This window comes from Sturnira hondurensis, unplaced genomic scaffold (assembly GCF_014824575.4).
Source record: "Sturnira hondurensis isolate 20B ecotype Veracruz unplaced genomic scaffold, ASM1482457v3 Scaffold0003681, whole genome shotgun sequence".
Taxonomy (NCBI): Eukaryota; Metazoa; Chordata; class Mammalia; order Chiroptera; family Phyllostomidae; genus Sturnira; species Sturnira hondurensis.
In genome coordinates, this window is record NW_028076312.1 from 4,569,113 (window position 1) to 4,586,582 (window position 17,470).

A 17,470-nucleotide genomic window follows, 5' to 3' on the forward strand; every position below is an offset into this window, starting at 1 on the left:
GGGTGCCCCAGCCGGGGACTGCAGCTCACAATCCAGAATTGAACCAGAGACCTTTTGGTTGGTAGGAACAATGTCCAAGCAACTGAGCCACACCAGCCAGGGCAGAATTTTCTCTTTAATGGCCAGGTCACCTCCTTTTACTTAATACACCATCCTTTCCTCTGAGCTAGAGATGCCTCATCAGAAAATACCATTATAACTGTATCAATAGATTAAAAGGGGGGAAATTTGACTATATCAAGAGATTGAGAGGAGATATTTGATAACATCTTTACCATCCTCCAATGCTGACCAATTAGCTTTTTATTTGATTATCACGAACATGAATTTAAGTATATGTGGTGTATCAATTCATCAGTTACTATCCTCATTGATGCTCCATCGATTTTCAATCTGGGATGAAGGAAGCATCGTCAGGCTGGCTCCTGCATCCTTCAGACTTCACCTGAGTTGTCCTCCTTGCTTCTGGTTTGCAAAGTGTCCTGGGCTCACCTTGTTCACTTCTCCTCCAGACCTAAAATCAGTGAATTCTCTAAGGAGCCCTAGTAACATTTAGGGGAAAATGGCATTTGGACGGCAACTGCAGCACCTGACAGAGTTTTCAATTGGAAACTGGATGGTTGGAAGCTCAGCACTCTGTTATGCATGGTGGCTTGATTTCCCCCAGCAAACTGTAAAATCCATTTAAGGCGTAACATACCTAAAGCACCTTTTTGGTGATATTTCCATAAATTTCAAATCACAAATAGGTGAACAACACACAGCCCTGACTAGGAAGGTTTGTTCACGGATACGAAATGGATTTAAAGAATTTTAAAAATATTAGTATTCATACAGCAATACAAAATTAATGGTTTTCTAACAAAATTTAAATAACCAAAATTAACCCAAGAGAGAAGGGAGAGGAGCTCTAAAAAGAGTAGTATGCTCAGATGTTATCACTGAGGCATTTAAAACCCAGACTTTTAAAACTGGAGTATAACAAAAACAAATAAAGGGCCTGCTTTTTTGTAAGTTATCGTTCTTATGTTAGAGTGTTCTCAGTCACAGAAAAATGTACAGAATACTGCACTTTAACTTATGAACCCAGTATAACACTATCAAAACCTGACAAAATACCCAAAGTACAAACTATAGGCCAGTTTCATTTGTGAATATAGATAAAATTCTAAATAAAATATTATCCTTGTATTATGCAGTTAAAACATTTTTAGTCAGAGCACATTATACTATCTAAATATCTAAAAACAAGGAAACACATAATGTGTTATAAAACATTATCATGTAGTCATTCAAAAATACAGTTTGTTCTTAACTATCACAAACCCTTCTGAGAATCTAATGAGAAGTACAAATTTTCCTCCTAGGAAAAATGCACGTATCCACAAAATACATAATTTTATGCACTATTCAGGAGTTTCACAGATCACATTTTAAGGAGATATGGTATAAAATAATAATATTAAATGGCATGAAATTAGTTTCATTATTTACTTCAGGTAAAAAAGCTGACAAAATACTACACATGGTGTGATACACACACAGGAATACATAAGAATATATTAGAAAAAAGGACATATAAAATATATTAATTGACTATTGGTTTTGATGAGATAACTAATTTTCTAATCTGTTTATATTTTTTAAAATTTTAATTGCACAGGTATTTTAAAATCAGAAAAAAATTATTATTCAAAAGAATCAAGTGATTCAAGCCAATGAGTACATACGGCGCCAATAAGAATTTTTTTAGTGACATCATTTTCCTAGGGCGACCAACTAAAAATGATGTGCCTTCTGTTCACACGAATCTAATACCAAGGGTAAATATTTAAGGAAACAAAATTTTTAATGATGTCAAGATCTTATATTTGACCCTTGTAAGTTAGGGCTAAACGGTATCAATTACGTACAGTCTCATTTATAGGTAGGTATTTAAATAAATGCCCTGACTGGTGTGGCTCAGTGGATTGGGCGTTGTCTCACAAACCATAAGTTCACCAGTTCAATGCCCAGTCAGGGCACATGCCTGGGAGTAGGCCAGGTCCCCAGCAGGGGGCAAGAGAGAAGCAACCGATCCATGTTTCTCACACATCAGTGTTTTTTTTTCCTATCTCCCTCCCTTCCCCTCTCTCTAAAAATAAGTGCATAAAACCTTTAAAATAAATAAATAAATGCCAACCTTTTTATGATCACATTGAAATCATTATTTATTTTCAATTCAAATTTCTTGTCATTATGTACTAATTTAAATTACTAAAGTAATTATTGATCTGTATTTTTAGTTTTTAATTTATATTCTCTTTCTAATTTTACGCACATAATGACTGCTTTGAGGGTAAATAGTACTACTATAATGAGACTATCATCACTTTAACATATACTTTAATTATCCCTGATCGAAATAAAAACATGTTATGAGGCTACCAGGAGTACTAATCTAAAAGGTTACTCAATCACCACACTATGACTGCTCTGTAGCTTGCCATTCAACAGATTAGATTAATTGCACATAAATTGTATTTATCTGTTACTCACTTAGAAGAGCTAGTTCCTACAGACAACACACTAATTTATCCTGAGAGTTAGAGAGCAGCAGGATTTTTATCAGTATGAACAATAAAAAATTTTAATTTAAAAGATAAAAACCTCAGACAATTTTCTCTCCTTTAAAAGTTATGAAAGCATCACTTCATCTGAGGGCAAAGTAGCATGCAATTACTCTACTAGAAAACATCTAGTAGCACTGAGAGGAATAGGTGCATCTTAGAATTTAATTAATCCTGTGAAAAATATATAGTTATAGAGGAAAAATCAAGGTCAGAATGTAATTGCAATATGCTTTTATTTTATTGATGCATTTTCTATTCAAGGTTCTTTAATTTTCAGCATTCTGTCAATCACGGAAAGAACTGAGGGAAAAAATAAAACATAATTGTACCACGATTTCTCATTAACTGTTGGACAAATGCCAAGGCCTCCCTACTAAAAACAGAAATGAAGAGGGTAATTTTCTTAGCAAGCAACTTTTCTAAAAATCAGATCCATTAATACAGACGACAAAAGACCCCAACTTCAACCTGTCAATCCCGCAGGCAAATACCAAGAGATCCACACCTAGGGAAGCTATAAAGGCTCTGAACCAAAGGAATCGGTGCAAAGGGAATTGACAAGGTCAAGTGATGAATTACACTACTCCAGTGGCGGGGCATAAAAGTACCAAAACAGTAAAATATTTGTATGGGAAACTTTTAAATTTCAATAAGTACCAGCAAAAGCATATAAGTAAAATAGTAACAGAACTGAGTGAATCCAGAGACAAAATCAATCCCTGTGTGTCTATAGCTCACTTGCCTACCAATTCAAGTATGGTGATTATTAGAGCATTTAAGTAAACATTTGAAGCAAGTTTGAACATTTTCAAATCTAAAAGCAAGAGTTTACTTTTAATTTGTCCTTTCTTTTCCTGTGCCTATCCAGTTGGGACCCCTATCCTTAACAGCACTGCCAAATTTACCCAAAAGGCAAAAAATAAAATAAACTAACATTGAGCTACCTTGTCCTTACGTTGAACACACTGGCATATTTGTTTACCTCACTCAGATTATCAGGGAGAGAATCCATATGAACTACTAAAAAGTCTAACCAAAAAAAATTTTTTTTTTTAGTTTTCCTCTATAGGGCAAACTTTTAAGAGTCAAAGATAATTAAAAACCTCTCCCCAAATGTTGAAAGTACTTTCTACGTTAATCATTCAGGATATCTGTAAATTCTTATAGCCTTATATTTTTGCCTGTCTTTGCACTTTATCATAACACAAGAAAAATGAAAGTTGGACAGCAGTCCATTGTGCTAAGGTATCGTATCTTTTTTTATAGCTAAAAGTAAAATGCCAACCAATGGACTCAGAGGCAAATTTTAACTATCCCACACCAAGAACAGCAAAGCTCCGAGGCAACCTGGAAGATTTTAGTTCCGATAAAATGAGTAAAAACTCATCCTTGGGTTGCAAATCAGCCAACCCCAGAGGCAGCTAAGGCAGGACACTGAGTTTCACTCAGCAGCCAGAAAGACTTTCCTGGAAACAGGTGATCTTGGGCACCTAAAAGAGCTTCCCGAAGAACACCAACTGAGCTACTTTACAACTGAAGTGAGCTCTGTCTGAATAGCCATTACGGAGAGCCTACTGCGGGAAAGTTACTGAGGAGTGCAGCTGGGTCACAAACAGGGTCCAACAAAACACACAAAGGCAACGCCACGTGTGACTGGCACTCTACCAACTCTGAGGCAGGAAACCTAGAGATGGATGTTCACATCCATACTTGGGTTAACTCTGCAGAAAAGTAGAGTCAACTCTCCGTGCCGCAGCATCGAGACCAGTTCCCTACTTTTCCTGACCTGGGGTGCAGAGACACAGAATGCAGAGTGGTCTGTGAACTTGGAAGGAAGGTAACTACAGCTTTACTTGCACTACCCTCTATATGAAATTTAGCTTTTCCTTTGAATAACAAACCAGAGTTCCTGTGACTGTCACATCATAGTTGTTACACATACTTTAAATAGCCACTAATCTTTCTCAATGAATATTAACAAAAACACACACCTATTACTATATTACTAATTAAGTTTGGAAACACGAGATAAGTTCTTTACTGTAGAACCTCCACAGTAAAGAACTTACTCTTTACTGTGCACAGTAAAAGTATGCACAGTTTTCTATTCTTCATTGACTACTAAACATTTTTTCCTCACAGAAAAACTCTCAGGAGAATATCACACAGTCGACTGCTGATGTGATCAAGGGAGGCACTCTGAACTCCTTCCCGTGTCCTCACCCCACCTTCAGGACACACTCTACACCTGTCCCACTCAGTCTGGCTGAGACTTCGGGGGATCAGAGGGTGGGTATACCAGCTCCAGCATTGCTGCACATCACAAACACCACGGAGATTTGGAAATCCTCATCGTAGTCCACGCCAAACCTCCCTACGAGGTTCCCAAGTGCATGCAGCCGGAGGGATGTGCAGATTCAGACCCACTGAGCTCTACTTAGGGTCGGTGAATACATGGTGGATAGCACAAAACTCTCTAAACCAGCAATGAATGCGGCAGAACACTGAGCAAATGAACCAGAAAGTGTAATCTTAGGAACCAGACGTAGCTCACACTGTCACATAATGTAAAAGTCACATTTTACCTAATTTAAAGTGTGCAATACAGCAGTTGTTAGTATTATTCCCAATATGGTTTGGCAAACATCACCATCTACCTTCCAGAACATTTCCATCTCCCACAGAGAAACTCCACCCCATTAGGCTGTGACCTCCTCTCTCCCTTTCCCCCCACAACTTTGCTGACGATCATCTAATTTCTGTCTCTATGAATTTGCCTGCTCTGCAAATTTTATATAAATGAAGTTATACAGTATGTGACCTGTCTTAGGTAGTTCACCTGTTCTCAGGATTCATCCATGTTGCAGTCTGCAGAATTTCATTCCTTTCTGAGGATGAATAGTACTTCACTGTATGGATACATACTTTGCTTACCCACTCATCAGTTGGTGAGCATTGGTGTTATTTCTACTTGACTATTATGAATATGAATAATGATGCTATGAATATTCATGTACAAGTTATTATATGAATGTATGTTTTCATTCCTCTTGGGTATATACCTAGAACTGCTGAGTCTGTGTTTACCTTTTTGAGAACTGCCAAACTGTTTTCCACAATGGCTATACTGGCAATGTATGAGGGTTCCGGTTTTTCCAAATCACCACCGGTGTTTACCTTTTTGCTAAAATATCATCCCAATGAGTGTGATGTGGTATCTGTGGTTTGACTTACATTTCCCCAAGGACTAACGATGATCACAATCTTTTCCTGTGCTTATTGACCATCTGTGCATCTTTTTCGGAAAAATACCTACAAGTACTTTGGCATTTTTTAAATTTGGTTACTTTTTTTTGTCAAGCAATAATACTTCTTTGCATATTCTAGATACGAGACCCTACCATCTATGTGATTTGCAAGTATTTTCTTCCATTCTGTGGGTTGTCTTTTTACTTTTTAAATCTTGTACTTTGATGTACAAATGTTTTTAATTATGGTAAAATCAAACTTATTATTTTCTACTGCTGCTCATGCTTTTGGCGACATCTAAAAACCATCGCCTAATCCACAGTCACAAAGAGTTATACCTACGTTTATTTATAAAAGCTTTGTAGCTTTAGGTATATAATCTACTTTGAGTTAATTTTCATATATGAAATGCCACTGAGGTCCTAATTCATTCTTTTAATGCAGATATCCTGTTGTCTTGGCACAATTTGTTGAAAAGACAATTTTCTCCATTGAGTGGTCTTGGACATTTATTAAAAACCAATTCAACAAAAATGAATGAATTTATTTCTGGACTCTCAATTCTACTCTGTTGATCTATCAGTCTATTTATGCCAGTACCATATTGTTTTGATTAGTTTACATTTTAATATGTTTTGAAATCAGAAAGTGTCTTTCAACATAGTTGTTTTTTTCCAAAAGTATTCTGACTCTCAGTTTGCAAATCATCTTTCCCATGCCTGCCAAAAAAAGCCACTGGTATTTTGACAGAGATTACATTAACTCTAAAATCACAAAATTTTTCTATTTAGGTCTTCTTTCAACACTGTTTCACAGGTTTTAGTGTTCAAGTCTTGCACTTCCTTGGTTAAATTTATTCCTAAGTATTTCATCATCTTTGATACCATTGTACATAAAATTGTATTCCTAATTTTATTTTTAGATTGTTTATTACAAGTATATAAAAATACAACTGATTTCTGTGTACTGATCTTATACCAGTTAATCTGGTGAACTAGTTTTAGACATATACTGGGGATACTTTAGTTTTCTACATGTAAGATCATGTACATATGATCTTACTCTGCATTCTGCATCTGTGAACAGGAATAATTTTACTTGCATTCCAATCTGAATGTCTTTGTCTTTCCATTGTCTGCCTTACCTAGTTGCCCTGGCTAGAATATCCAGCGTAATGCTAGAGAGAAGTAGAAAAAATGGACACCCTGTCTTGTTCCTGATTTTAGAGAAAAAGTATACATTCTTTCACCATTCAGTATGATGATCCTGTGTTTTATAGATGCCTTTTAGTAGGTGAGAGTTCCATATTATTCCTCCTTTGAATGTTTTTAACATGAAAAAGTCCTGAATTTTACCACAGGCTTTTTTCTGCCACAATTGAGTTGATCATGCACTTTTTCCCTTATTTTATTAATATGGTACATTATATTGATTTTGATTATGCTGACCTACTCTTACATTCTCGGGGTAATTCTCACATGGTTATGGTGTACAATACAGCTAAATTCCAGTTTTTCGCATTTTATGAGGATTTTTGCATCTATACACATAAGGGATATTGGTCTATGGTTTCCTTTTCTTGTGTTGTCTTTGTCTGGCTCTGGTATTAGAGTGACCCTAGCCTCATTAAAGGAGTTAAGAATTGTTCTTTCCTCTTCTGGTTTTTTTTTTGGAAGAGTTTGAGAAACACTAAGGTTCCTTCTTTAAATATTTAGTGCAATTCACTAATGAAGCCGTATCAGGGCTCTTTTTTTTTTTTTTTAGATTTTTATTTATTTATCTTCAGAGGGGAAGGGAAGGAGAGAAGGAGAGAAGTATCAAGGTGTGGTTGTCTCTCATGAGTCCCCTGCTGGGAACTGGCCTGCAACCCAGGCACGTACCCTGACTGGGAATCGAACCGTGATCCTGTGGTTCGCAGGCCCGCCCTCAATCCACTGAGCTACACCAGCCAGGGTGAGGGCTCTTCTTTGCAAAATTTTTTAGATTCTTGGTTCAATCTCTTTACTTGTTATAAGTCCACTCAGGTTCTCTGTTTCTTCATTAGTCAGTTTTGAGATTTTGCTTCTAGGAATTCTCTCAGGTTTTATTTATTTGGAAATATCTCCATATCTCCTTCACTATTTTTGAAAGAGACTATTTTGCAGACTATAAAATTCCGGAATGATAGCCTTTTCCTCTCAGCATCTTGAATGTGCCATCCTACTGCGTTATGGCTTCCACAGTTTTTATAAGAAACCAGCTGTTCACATAATAGATAATCCTTCCTTTATGATGAGTTCTCCTAAACTTGAGGCTTTCAAAATTCTCTGTCTTTGTCTTTCTCGTTTGATAGTAAAATGCTTTATTGTGGACTTTTTTGAGTTTATTCTACTTTGAGTTTGTGGAACTTCCTGAATATGTAGATAAATGTTTTTCATCAAATTTGAGTACCACAGGTCTCATTGGTTCTTCTCATTTTTTCCTTGTTTTTTTTTTGTTCCTCAGACTGGATAATCTTAATCGATCTGTTTTCAAATCACTTATTTTCTTCTTTCTGTTTGAATTTACTGTTGAGCCCCATGAGTAATTTTTTTCATTTCAGTATTGTATTTTTCAACTCCAAAATTCTATTTGGTTTCTTTTTTACAATTTTTATCTGTTTATTCATATTTTGTGCTTTCATTTATTCTAGAAAATAGCAATTCCTTATGCAAATATTTAATAAACTACTATTAAATGAGTAGTTATAAAGCTCATGTGAGCTATTTAGAGATAATTATGCATACACTTGAAGAAATACAATTTTACAACCAAGTTATAACTCATTATACAGATTAAGGAAAAATCGACCTATGTATAAACTGAAGAAACAAAAATTCCCAAATTTTATTCTTTTTAAACTTTTTAAAAAAGATTTTATTTATTTTTATTTTTAAAAGGGGAAGGGAAAGAGAAAGAGAGGGAGAGAAACATCAATGTGTGTTGGCTTCTCACATGGCTCCCACTGGGGACCTGGCCCACAACCCAGGCATGTGCCCTGACTTGGAATTGAACTGGTGACCCTTTTGTCCACAGCCCATGCTCAATCCACTGAGCTACACCAGCCAGGGCCCAAATTTTAATTACATAAGTATCAAACAAAGAATGCAGTTACCTAAACTATCAAATTTTTATGGTAAATTATGATTTAGAATAAATCGAAGAGAACCTTCCTAAAATTAATCAGACTTAAGTGAATATTTATAAATTTAGAGTTCAAAAGAAAACAGAGAAGTCATATAACAATGGAAGACAAAGGCCACAGACATTTGAGGGCCACTGAATATGCAAATCTTATCCAATGTTTTTCTTATAGTAACAGCAGATAACATACTGAATGCTTACTATTTGCCTGACTCAATCCTCACATGGACACAAAATCTCATGGAATAGGCACCACTATTCCGCACATACGAAAGATGTGGAAGGCAAGGCTTGAGGAAGCTAAATTACTCACCCTGATACAGACCCATTAGAAACTGAAGCTGACTGTCAAACCCAAGTCACATGACTCCAGAACCTGAGCTCTTAAACTCTACCCCATAGAAATAAAGCAGATGAGTTAAAAATAAGGCACTGTTAAGTGATAAAACCCACTGGCATAGGAGTAGTAACCATAGCAGGCCCACTGCAAAAACATGAAAGACATTCTGTCCAGAAGGATTAATTTTAACTCTCTCAATCACACTGCATTTTTTTAAAAATCCCACAAGCAAAACTAGTGAAACAAATAGGAACATTGGGAGTATAATACTAGCAAAAAAAATTTTTTTTTACAAATCTTGAATTTAAGCCCCATCTAAACTCAGACCCTAAGCATAAATACCAGTAAATATAGAACCTTTTTTAAAAGATAAATTTATTGTAATAAAATGCTAGCATTCAGGTAATCTGAGGAAAGGGTACCTGGGAATGTTTTGTACAATTCTTTCAACTTTTTCAGAAGTATATAGTTAAATAAAAACATTTAAAAATAAGTAACTTTCCAAAGATCTGACATAAGTTTAATTAACTGACATTTGAGCTACTAATTCTAATACTGTATTCAATAATCATGGATACTTATTTAGCATTTTATCTTTAAACAAACTAAACCTGAAAGTATGTCTCATACATATTCTATAAAATAAGTTATTTGAAAAAGTAAAGCAAATTAAAGCTATACTAGTCTAAAAAAGAATATGCTTTTGTTTTATCTCAGTGAATCAATGTTCAAAATTAATAAAGAAAAACTCCAGAACAAGATCAATTTTGGAAGTTTGTGCCCAGGTCTCTCTACAATTTCCATCAACTCGGTTCCCACAATGACTATCAACAAAATAAATAAATAGGCCTGAATAATACAGAAGTCAGACGGAATAAGTAAAAAATTGGTGGTCCATTTGAAACTCTTTTAAAAACACAGATGCCTATGAATTAGTAGTCTAGTTAAGGACCAGTTTAAAAAGTCTGGTTGCTAGAAAATACAAATTGTTCTCCAGAAAAAAGACAAAAGTAGAAATTAGGCCCTGAACTTAAAAAGGTAATTAGCCAGTTTATGGCTTTCACTGGTAGCACTTTATATATATATACACCCCAGACAACAATTCCCAACCCCAAGCCCTGGAGAAAACCAGGTCCCTCAAGTCAACTGATCAGCAGCCATCTAAAAAATTCTTATCGTGCTAATTTATATTATAACTAACACATTAATTACTGCATGAGGGAGGGGTTAGAATACAGATTTATTAAATGAAAAGTAAATTTTTCATCTTTCAATAATCTTCATTTTTAAAAGCTGCCTTAGAAGATGATTTTTTTTAATTTTATAAGTATAATTTCAATGGGTAATAAAATAGGTAAGCCTCAAAATTAAAAAATATAATATAGAGAGCTTTTTATTTCTGATTGATAAGTTGTTGAAGCTATTTCCATAAATTTGCATAGTAAGCATGGCCCATCATATACAAATTATAATATTTTTTTCATTTTCTTAACCATACGATCACTTCAGCTCGTAAATGACAAACTCCTAAAACCCAGATCATTTTACTTAATGTGGTAATGGTCAAGATACTTAATAATCATTATAAACAATCAATTACACAGGTTCTTAAACAGCTTCCAAAGTTCAGCTCATCCTGTAATTACAGAATAACAAAACTCAAATGAAGCAAAAAAGACGTTTCACTCTATCAAAGTGAAAGCACTACCTAAAGGATTCCTTATCACGAAAGTGATGGATAAAACTGAATTGTGTAAGAATTAGTCTCCATTTAATCTTGAACAATTGAGTCTGATTTAAAATTCTAATTAAACAAACAACTGTATGATGCTTTTCAGAAATTTAAACTTAAAGATTCATACTTAACTATGATGAATACAAGGATGCTTCATGTAAAATGTATTTTACATACATAAAATCAGACTCCACTTACAGACAATTTAACATAAGACAACACTATACCATTGGAGGTGAGAAAAGCGCTCCTTTAGGAACGAGGAAGAAGGCAGTGAGGGGAATGTGGGCAGGGCAGACACGTGGGCAGGGCAGACACGTGGGCAGGGCAGACACGTGACCAGGATACTGGCAAGGCGCCATCTGGACCTGGATGGTGGCTCATTTTGTAGTAAAGCATCAAGCTTTACTCTTAAGATTTACGCACTTTTCCATATGCATATCTCCATAACAGAAATTATAATTGAGCTTGGTGGTAAGAAATAATACCAGTTAAGCATAAAAGTATTTTTAAATAACTGACACAAATCTAAAGGCAAAGTAAAACAAACTAAAATCTTAAAAAAGCAGGCAATTTTCAAAAATTAGCTATAAAAAACCTGAAATATAATAACGTTGCAAAAGTTATAGAGATTAACTACTTGTCAGAAAATTTTGTACCTGGGGGAGGTATAAAATTCTTTATCTTAACTTCAGGAGCAGATTTTAAAAAGTTGGTTTACTCCTGACTTTAGCATTTAGAAAATATAGGTTAAAGAAAGCTCTGCCCTGGCCAGGTAGTTTACTGGTTAGAGCGTCTTCTCAATGTACCAAGGTTGCAGGTTCGATCCCTGATGAGTATACATACAAGAGGCAAACAATGAATGCATAAATAAGTAGAACAACAAGTCAGTATTTCTTTCTTTCCCTTCCTCTCTTTCTGTTATAAAAAAAATTTTTAAATAAAGTTCTGAAGCCCTGGCTGGTTTAGCTCAGTGAATTGAGCATGGGCCTGCGGACCACATAACCTTGGTTCGATTCCCAGTCAGGGCACATGCCTGGGTTGCAGGCCAGTTCCCAGCAGGGGACCCACGAGAAGCAACCATACATTGATATTTCTCTCTCCCTCTCTCCTTCCCTTCCCCTCTAAAAATAAATAAATAAAATCTTTAAAAAAAAATTAAGTTCTGAAAAACTTAAAGGTAACCATTAGTAAAATGAAAACATATATATAGAATCTTTCAAAGCTTTCAATTCAGTTTTTTTTTTACAAAAAAATAGCTTATTTAGCAAAAAGAACACGGAAAGCATAAAAATATTTCCTCCTAATCTATCAATTCAATGTATAACAACTATAAAAATAAAAAATTTTGGCAGAATCAGAAGCTGATTTGTATCTAAGTAGAAATGTGCAAAAACACCAAGGAAATTGTGAAAAGGACAAACTGCTTCTATCAAATATGAAACCTTTAAGCTATAGTTATTTAAATAATACTGACAAATAGCCAACAAAATGTAAAACTCAAGGGAAAAAAACTGTCCAGAAGAAAACTCAGGTATGTATGTGGTAAAACTAATATTTGGGGAGTTTTGTTCAAGATTACGATTCTTTGTGCTATTTTGATAATTCTAAGTCTGAATAATATGAAAATAAAGTTTAAAGAAAAATAATTAAAAGAAAAAGTGCCATTAAAGGTACAAGTTATCCAAGTGTATAAAACCATCCTATATCCACTTCTTAAAAGACAGACAACTCCACAGGAAAACTGGGCAAAGAATATGCATAGCAACAGCAGAAGAAATAAAAATAACTAATAAATGTGAAAAACTGGTCCATCTCACTAGTAACCAATTAAATGTAAATAAATACCATCGGAGATGCCACATCTCATACATTAGATTAAAAACACTTTTATTAAAATTAGGTAATGTGAAATGCTGATGAGGGTGGAGGAAAAAGCCATAACAGAAAGCTGATGCTTGTCAGGAAAACTGGTAGAGCCACTCAGAGCTCAAACGGCACCATCGAAATTTAAAGTATGCGTTCCACACACCCAGCGACCCCAACTCCCAGTACTCACCTTAGAGAAACTTATAAATACGCACAGAGAGGCACATACAAGGATGTTCATTTTAATAATGTTCATAAGGTTTGTGTAGGCAAAGAACACAATCTCCATCAATAGGAGAGGTGCTAAACATATGCCCATACAATGAAATACTATGCAGTAACAAGGCACAACTACAATACTGTTATGGAAGGAGCTACAGGACATATTGAGTGACCTACACAATACATATGCATATATATAATGCATTTATGTATTTTAAAAGCACCCACAAAATAATACTATATATGGTTTGGTTCTACTATCATGCTTGTTTTCTTTTTTAAGATTTTATTTATTTTTAGACAGAGGGAAAGAGAGGGAGAGAAACATCGATGTGTGGTTGTCTCTCACACTCCCTGCCACTGGGGACCTGGCCTGGCCTGGCCTGCAACCCAAGCATGTGCCCTGACTGGGAATCAAACCAGAGGCCCTTCGGTTCACAGGCCTGTGCTCAATCTACTGAGCCACACCAGCCAGGGCTCGTGCTTGTTTTTAAAACAACTTATTATTACACAATTGAATTGATAATTAACAAAGAATTTGAGCATAACACCAACTTCATGATTGCTTAAGAGCAATTTCATTCATAAGAAACTAGGTGAAAACAGCAACCCAGCCACATGGGAATCCACAAATCACACACACAGACACATCTCAAGCCCACCAGTGACCTTACTCCACCAACCCATGTGTCGGCAGCCACACCTATCTGTTCCACTTCAGACAGGCCTCCTTCGGCCCATGTCCGAAAGCCAACAGCAGGACTTGTTCAAGGTAAATGCCATATTTATTCTAGAATTTACGTATTTCTTAATATGTGTTTAAAACTGTGCAACAACCTCTATTAAGTTCCTGTACCTTTTTAAATTTAACATCCCTGATAAAGTTTTTGAGTGCGATGCCCCCTCATTCTACTTCTTGTCAGAAGTGCTATGGTTTTTACTCTGGGATTTTAGCACAGTAATTTTTTTAGGAACACATATACTGCATTATAGCAAAACTAACTATATTTCTTAGGTACATATATGTACAAGTAACTTGTTTCTTTAAATTGTTAGCATCATAGTTAATTTAGTTGCATGTAATCATGCAAGCAACAGAACATATAATGCTGTTCTGTAAAGAAAACTGAAGACTTAAGAGACCCAGTCCTAGTTCTGCTGCAAACTTGCTATCGCTAGTAAATTTGGGTAAGAGACTTGACCTGGCTGAGTTTCCCACTATTATTAACAGGATAGCAATCACTAAATAAATACAGCCCCACTGACAAATGAGATAACTGGCTTCCAAAGCACTGTACAAAATATGCATGGCATTCAAATGAAGCGTGGTGGCATCACTGCTACAAGAGAACAGAAGTGATGGGGAAAAATGAGTAACTGAGTGCCCATGCTTCTTAAATCCCAGTCTGACACTCCAATAGCATTCCTTACTTCATGGTAAGTGTCCTCAAGCTCCCCGTCGTATATCCAACGGTAAAGGAAGCTCAGGACAGGATGCGACACTAAGCTGAGAATGTGCTGCACCAGGGACTTCATGTACGGGTCTCCCGTTTTTGTGTAGGCATGGACAGCCGAGGCCAGCTCCCCTCCTTTCCTTCCTGAGGGGAATACACAAAAAACACACAAACTCAGACTCACAGTAGAAACCAGTAGTTTAACACTAACCAAAATGGCCAAGTAGTGAAGATAAAGTGTGTTTGTTTTCAAAATACCACTTTGGACATAGAAGCAGAGTCTCCCCCAGGTTTTACATGTGTCAGAGTCACTTGTCCCTCCAGGACCCTACAGCGTTTTTTAGTGGTAAATACTTGACTCGTTATACGATCCAGAACACAACTTCCAATTTTTTTTTACTAAGAAACACATTAAGATCCCCACTTTATACTTGATCAAGTATACAAATATATATGTGTAAATGAGTTTTATAACACACTTTAATATCTTCTATTTTCTTCCTTCTTTCTCTTGAATATAATATGTTCATCTCAACTCACTGATTTCATAACCCATTAACTGGCTGTGACTTACAGTTTGAAAAACACTACACTATACTACACTACACTGTGGTAACAGTCCCCTGCCCTGGGAGCAGAGTGCAGTATGGTGTATTACGAAGGGCAGATATCAAGTCCAAACTATAAGCACATGAAGAATTTCTTCTGTTAAGATCCAGAATTTCATGAGACTGCTGAAGGATTTTAAGAAAAGGAAGACTAATGTAATCTGATTTTAGTAAGTTTATTCCGGCATGTATGCCCCAAAATGGAGGCAGGTAAGGCTGAAGATGGAGTCGGGGATGGGTTATTGAATAGCACAGAGAGAAGACACAGAGCAGGATTCAACGGTACCCGATACCTCTGACTCCTTCACATGTCTCAGATCACTGGTTTGGGAGAGGCAGTGATCTGAGACATGTGAAGGAGTCAGAGGTATCGGGACTGCAGTGGCTAATTAAACACTGAAAGAGATGGGGGGAGAGGACTGGGGAGAGTATAAAGGAGGAGTCTGGTGGGAATGTAATTATGGGGAGTGCTGGTAATTAGAAAGAAAAGAGATATTTATTCATTGTGCTCAACTTCTTTTTTTGAGGGGGAGTGTCAGGTGGTTGGGAAGGCAGGGCACGAACGACATGATAAACTCGGATTTCAACATGCTGAAGTTCTGGTCTTTATGAATCGTTCAACAGGAGGATGGCAGCAAGCAATGAGCCACGAACTATGGGCAGACAAAAGGCATCTCTCATCTGATTCAGTCCTAACAATCCTAAGAAGCACAACTATTAGTGCCCCAATGTTAAAGATGAGGAAAAAAAGAAAGAGGTTTTGGTCAAGACATTGCAAAGAGTGAGTGAAAAAGGTTCCAAAGGCAACTAGAATCACAGACTGAGAGCCTAGCAGAGACCTAAACCAGACGTGCAAACCTGGGAACTCCTATAGCATACAGCCAGACACAGACCACAACCTCAGGAGGAAGGAAACTCTAGAAAAGGCTACTGGTTGAGAGACAAGTAAAAGAGGGATACAGATGAACAACTGTAATACCAAAAACTACAAAAAGGGAAAGAGAGAAATCTTTATAAAACCTCCTTTCTTTCTTTATTTCAATGAAATCCTGACCTTCCACAACTATAAATATTGGGCCTCACTGGTAACTTGTTATTTTCCCCCATAAGCTCATATTTATTAATTCGTATTTAATCAGCAGCTTATTTATGGCTAATAAGGCTACAAGACAGGCACAAAAATAAACCCAGATGACATTCCCTAAAACCTCCTCTGAAATAAAGTAAGGCCATCAGATGCAAAACAACCTTGGCAGTGGTCCACCAGGGCCGCGAGAGTCTTCAGTCTGATCTTGGGATCGTATGTCCAAACGAGGAGGCGCCGGAGTGTCAAGCTACTCTCAAGGCCCAAATTCACACCCTGATCATCCTCTAACTGTAGCTGAAAAACAACAAAGATATAATGTGTAAGTTCATGTCACTAAGTAAATCATTTCTTAATCCAGGTAAAGTGAATATGAAGAGGATTCTTATAAAAATGAAGCAAAGGATTGCCTCTAAAAGAACAATAGTTCCTTTAAGATACAAATGACCTGTCTAGATGGTAGCAACTAACCTGAAAATTAGCAACTAACTACCTCTAGGATACAGTGAAACTTTGTAGATATCCAGAATTTACAAACATATTATCTAACAAATTTTTCTCTTATAAAAGTAATGTATGAAAAACTTTAAAATTCTATGTAGCTGCCATTTTGTAACACTTCAAATCATGAAGAAATTAAAAGAAAAACAAGGTACTTACCTGAGAGTGTAAAACAGAGAGCAGTCGGTAGTATTCTTTGAGTTCTTGGTGCAAGGCAGCACAAAAGCTCTGTGTAGAAAGGAGTAACGATATGAGCATTACACAGCAGCTCACGTGAGCCGCACAGGCACACTGCTGTCAGACAAAGGCCAGGTGTCCTGCACGGCAAAGCCTCATTCTGTCAATCATCCTCTAACAGGTTTAACACCACAATATACACAGGAATGGGCAAAAGTATGTCAAATTACCAGCCATAATTACCTAAAAGTTAAATCATAAAGAATATAAAATAAGACACATATAAATGATATAACTAATAAATAATACAAGACTAAACTGTTTCGTGTACTCACAACTGTAAACCTACTTTTGCCCACTCGTGCATATTTAATAATATTAGGGAAGCTTGTCCCTTAGCATGAACTTTGGAGAAAAGAAATGAAGAATGGAGAAAAACAAAGTATGGTTTTCGTAA

At 36.1% G+C, this 17,470-nt stretch overlaps 1 protein-coding gene across 1 annotated transcript in view; it reads right to left on the bottom strand.

Annotated features, from left to right (window-relative positions):
• TUBGCP3 (tubulin gamma complex component 3) overlaps positions 1–17,470 on the bottom strand; it is an 89,991-nt gene that overhangs the window by 39,089 nt on the left and 33,432 nt on the right. Inside the window, exons 9-11 of the mRNA XM_037042042.1 lie at positions 16,996–17,064; positions 16,500–16,632; positions 14,621–14,787 (exon numbers count right to left, since the gene is read on the bottom strand). Of these exons, the coding sequence (XP_036897937.1) occupies positions 14,621–14,787; positions 16,500–16,632; positions 16,996–17,064 (369 nt within the window). The remainder of the gene's footprint in view (positions 1–14,620; positions 14,788–16,499; positions 16,633–16,995; positions 17,065–17,470) is intronic.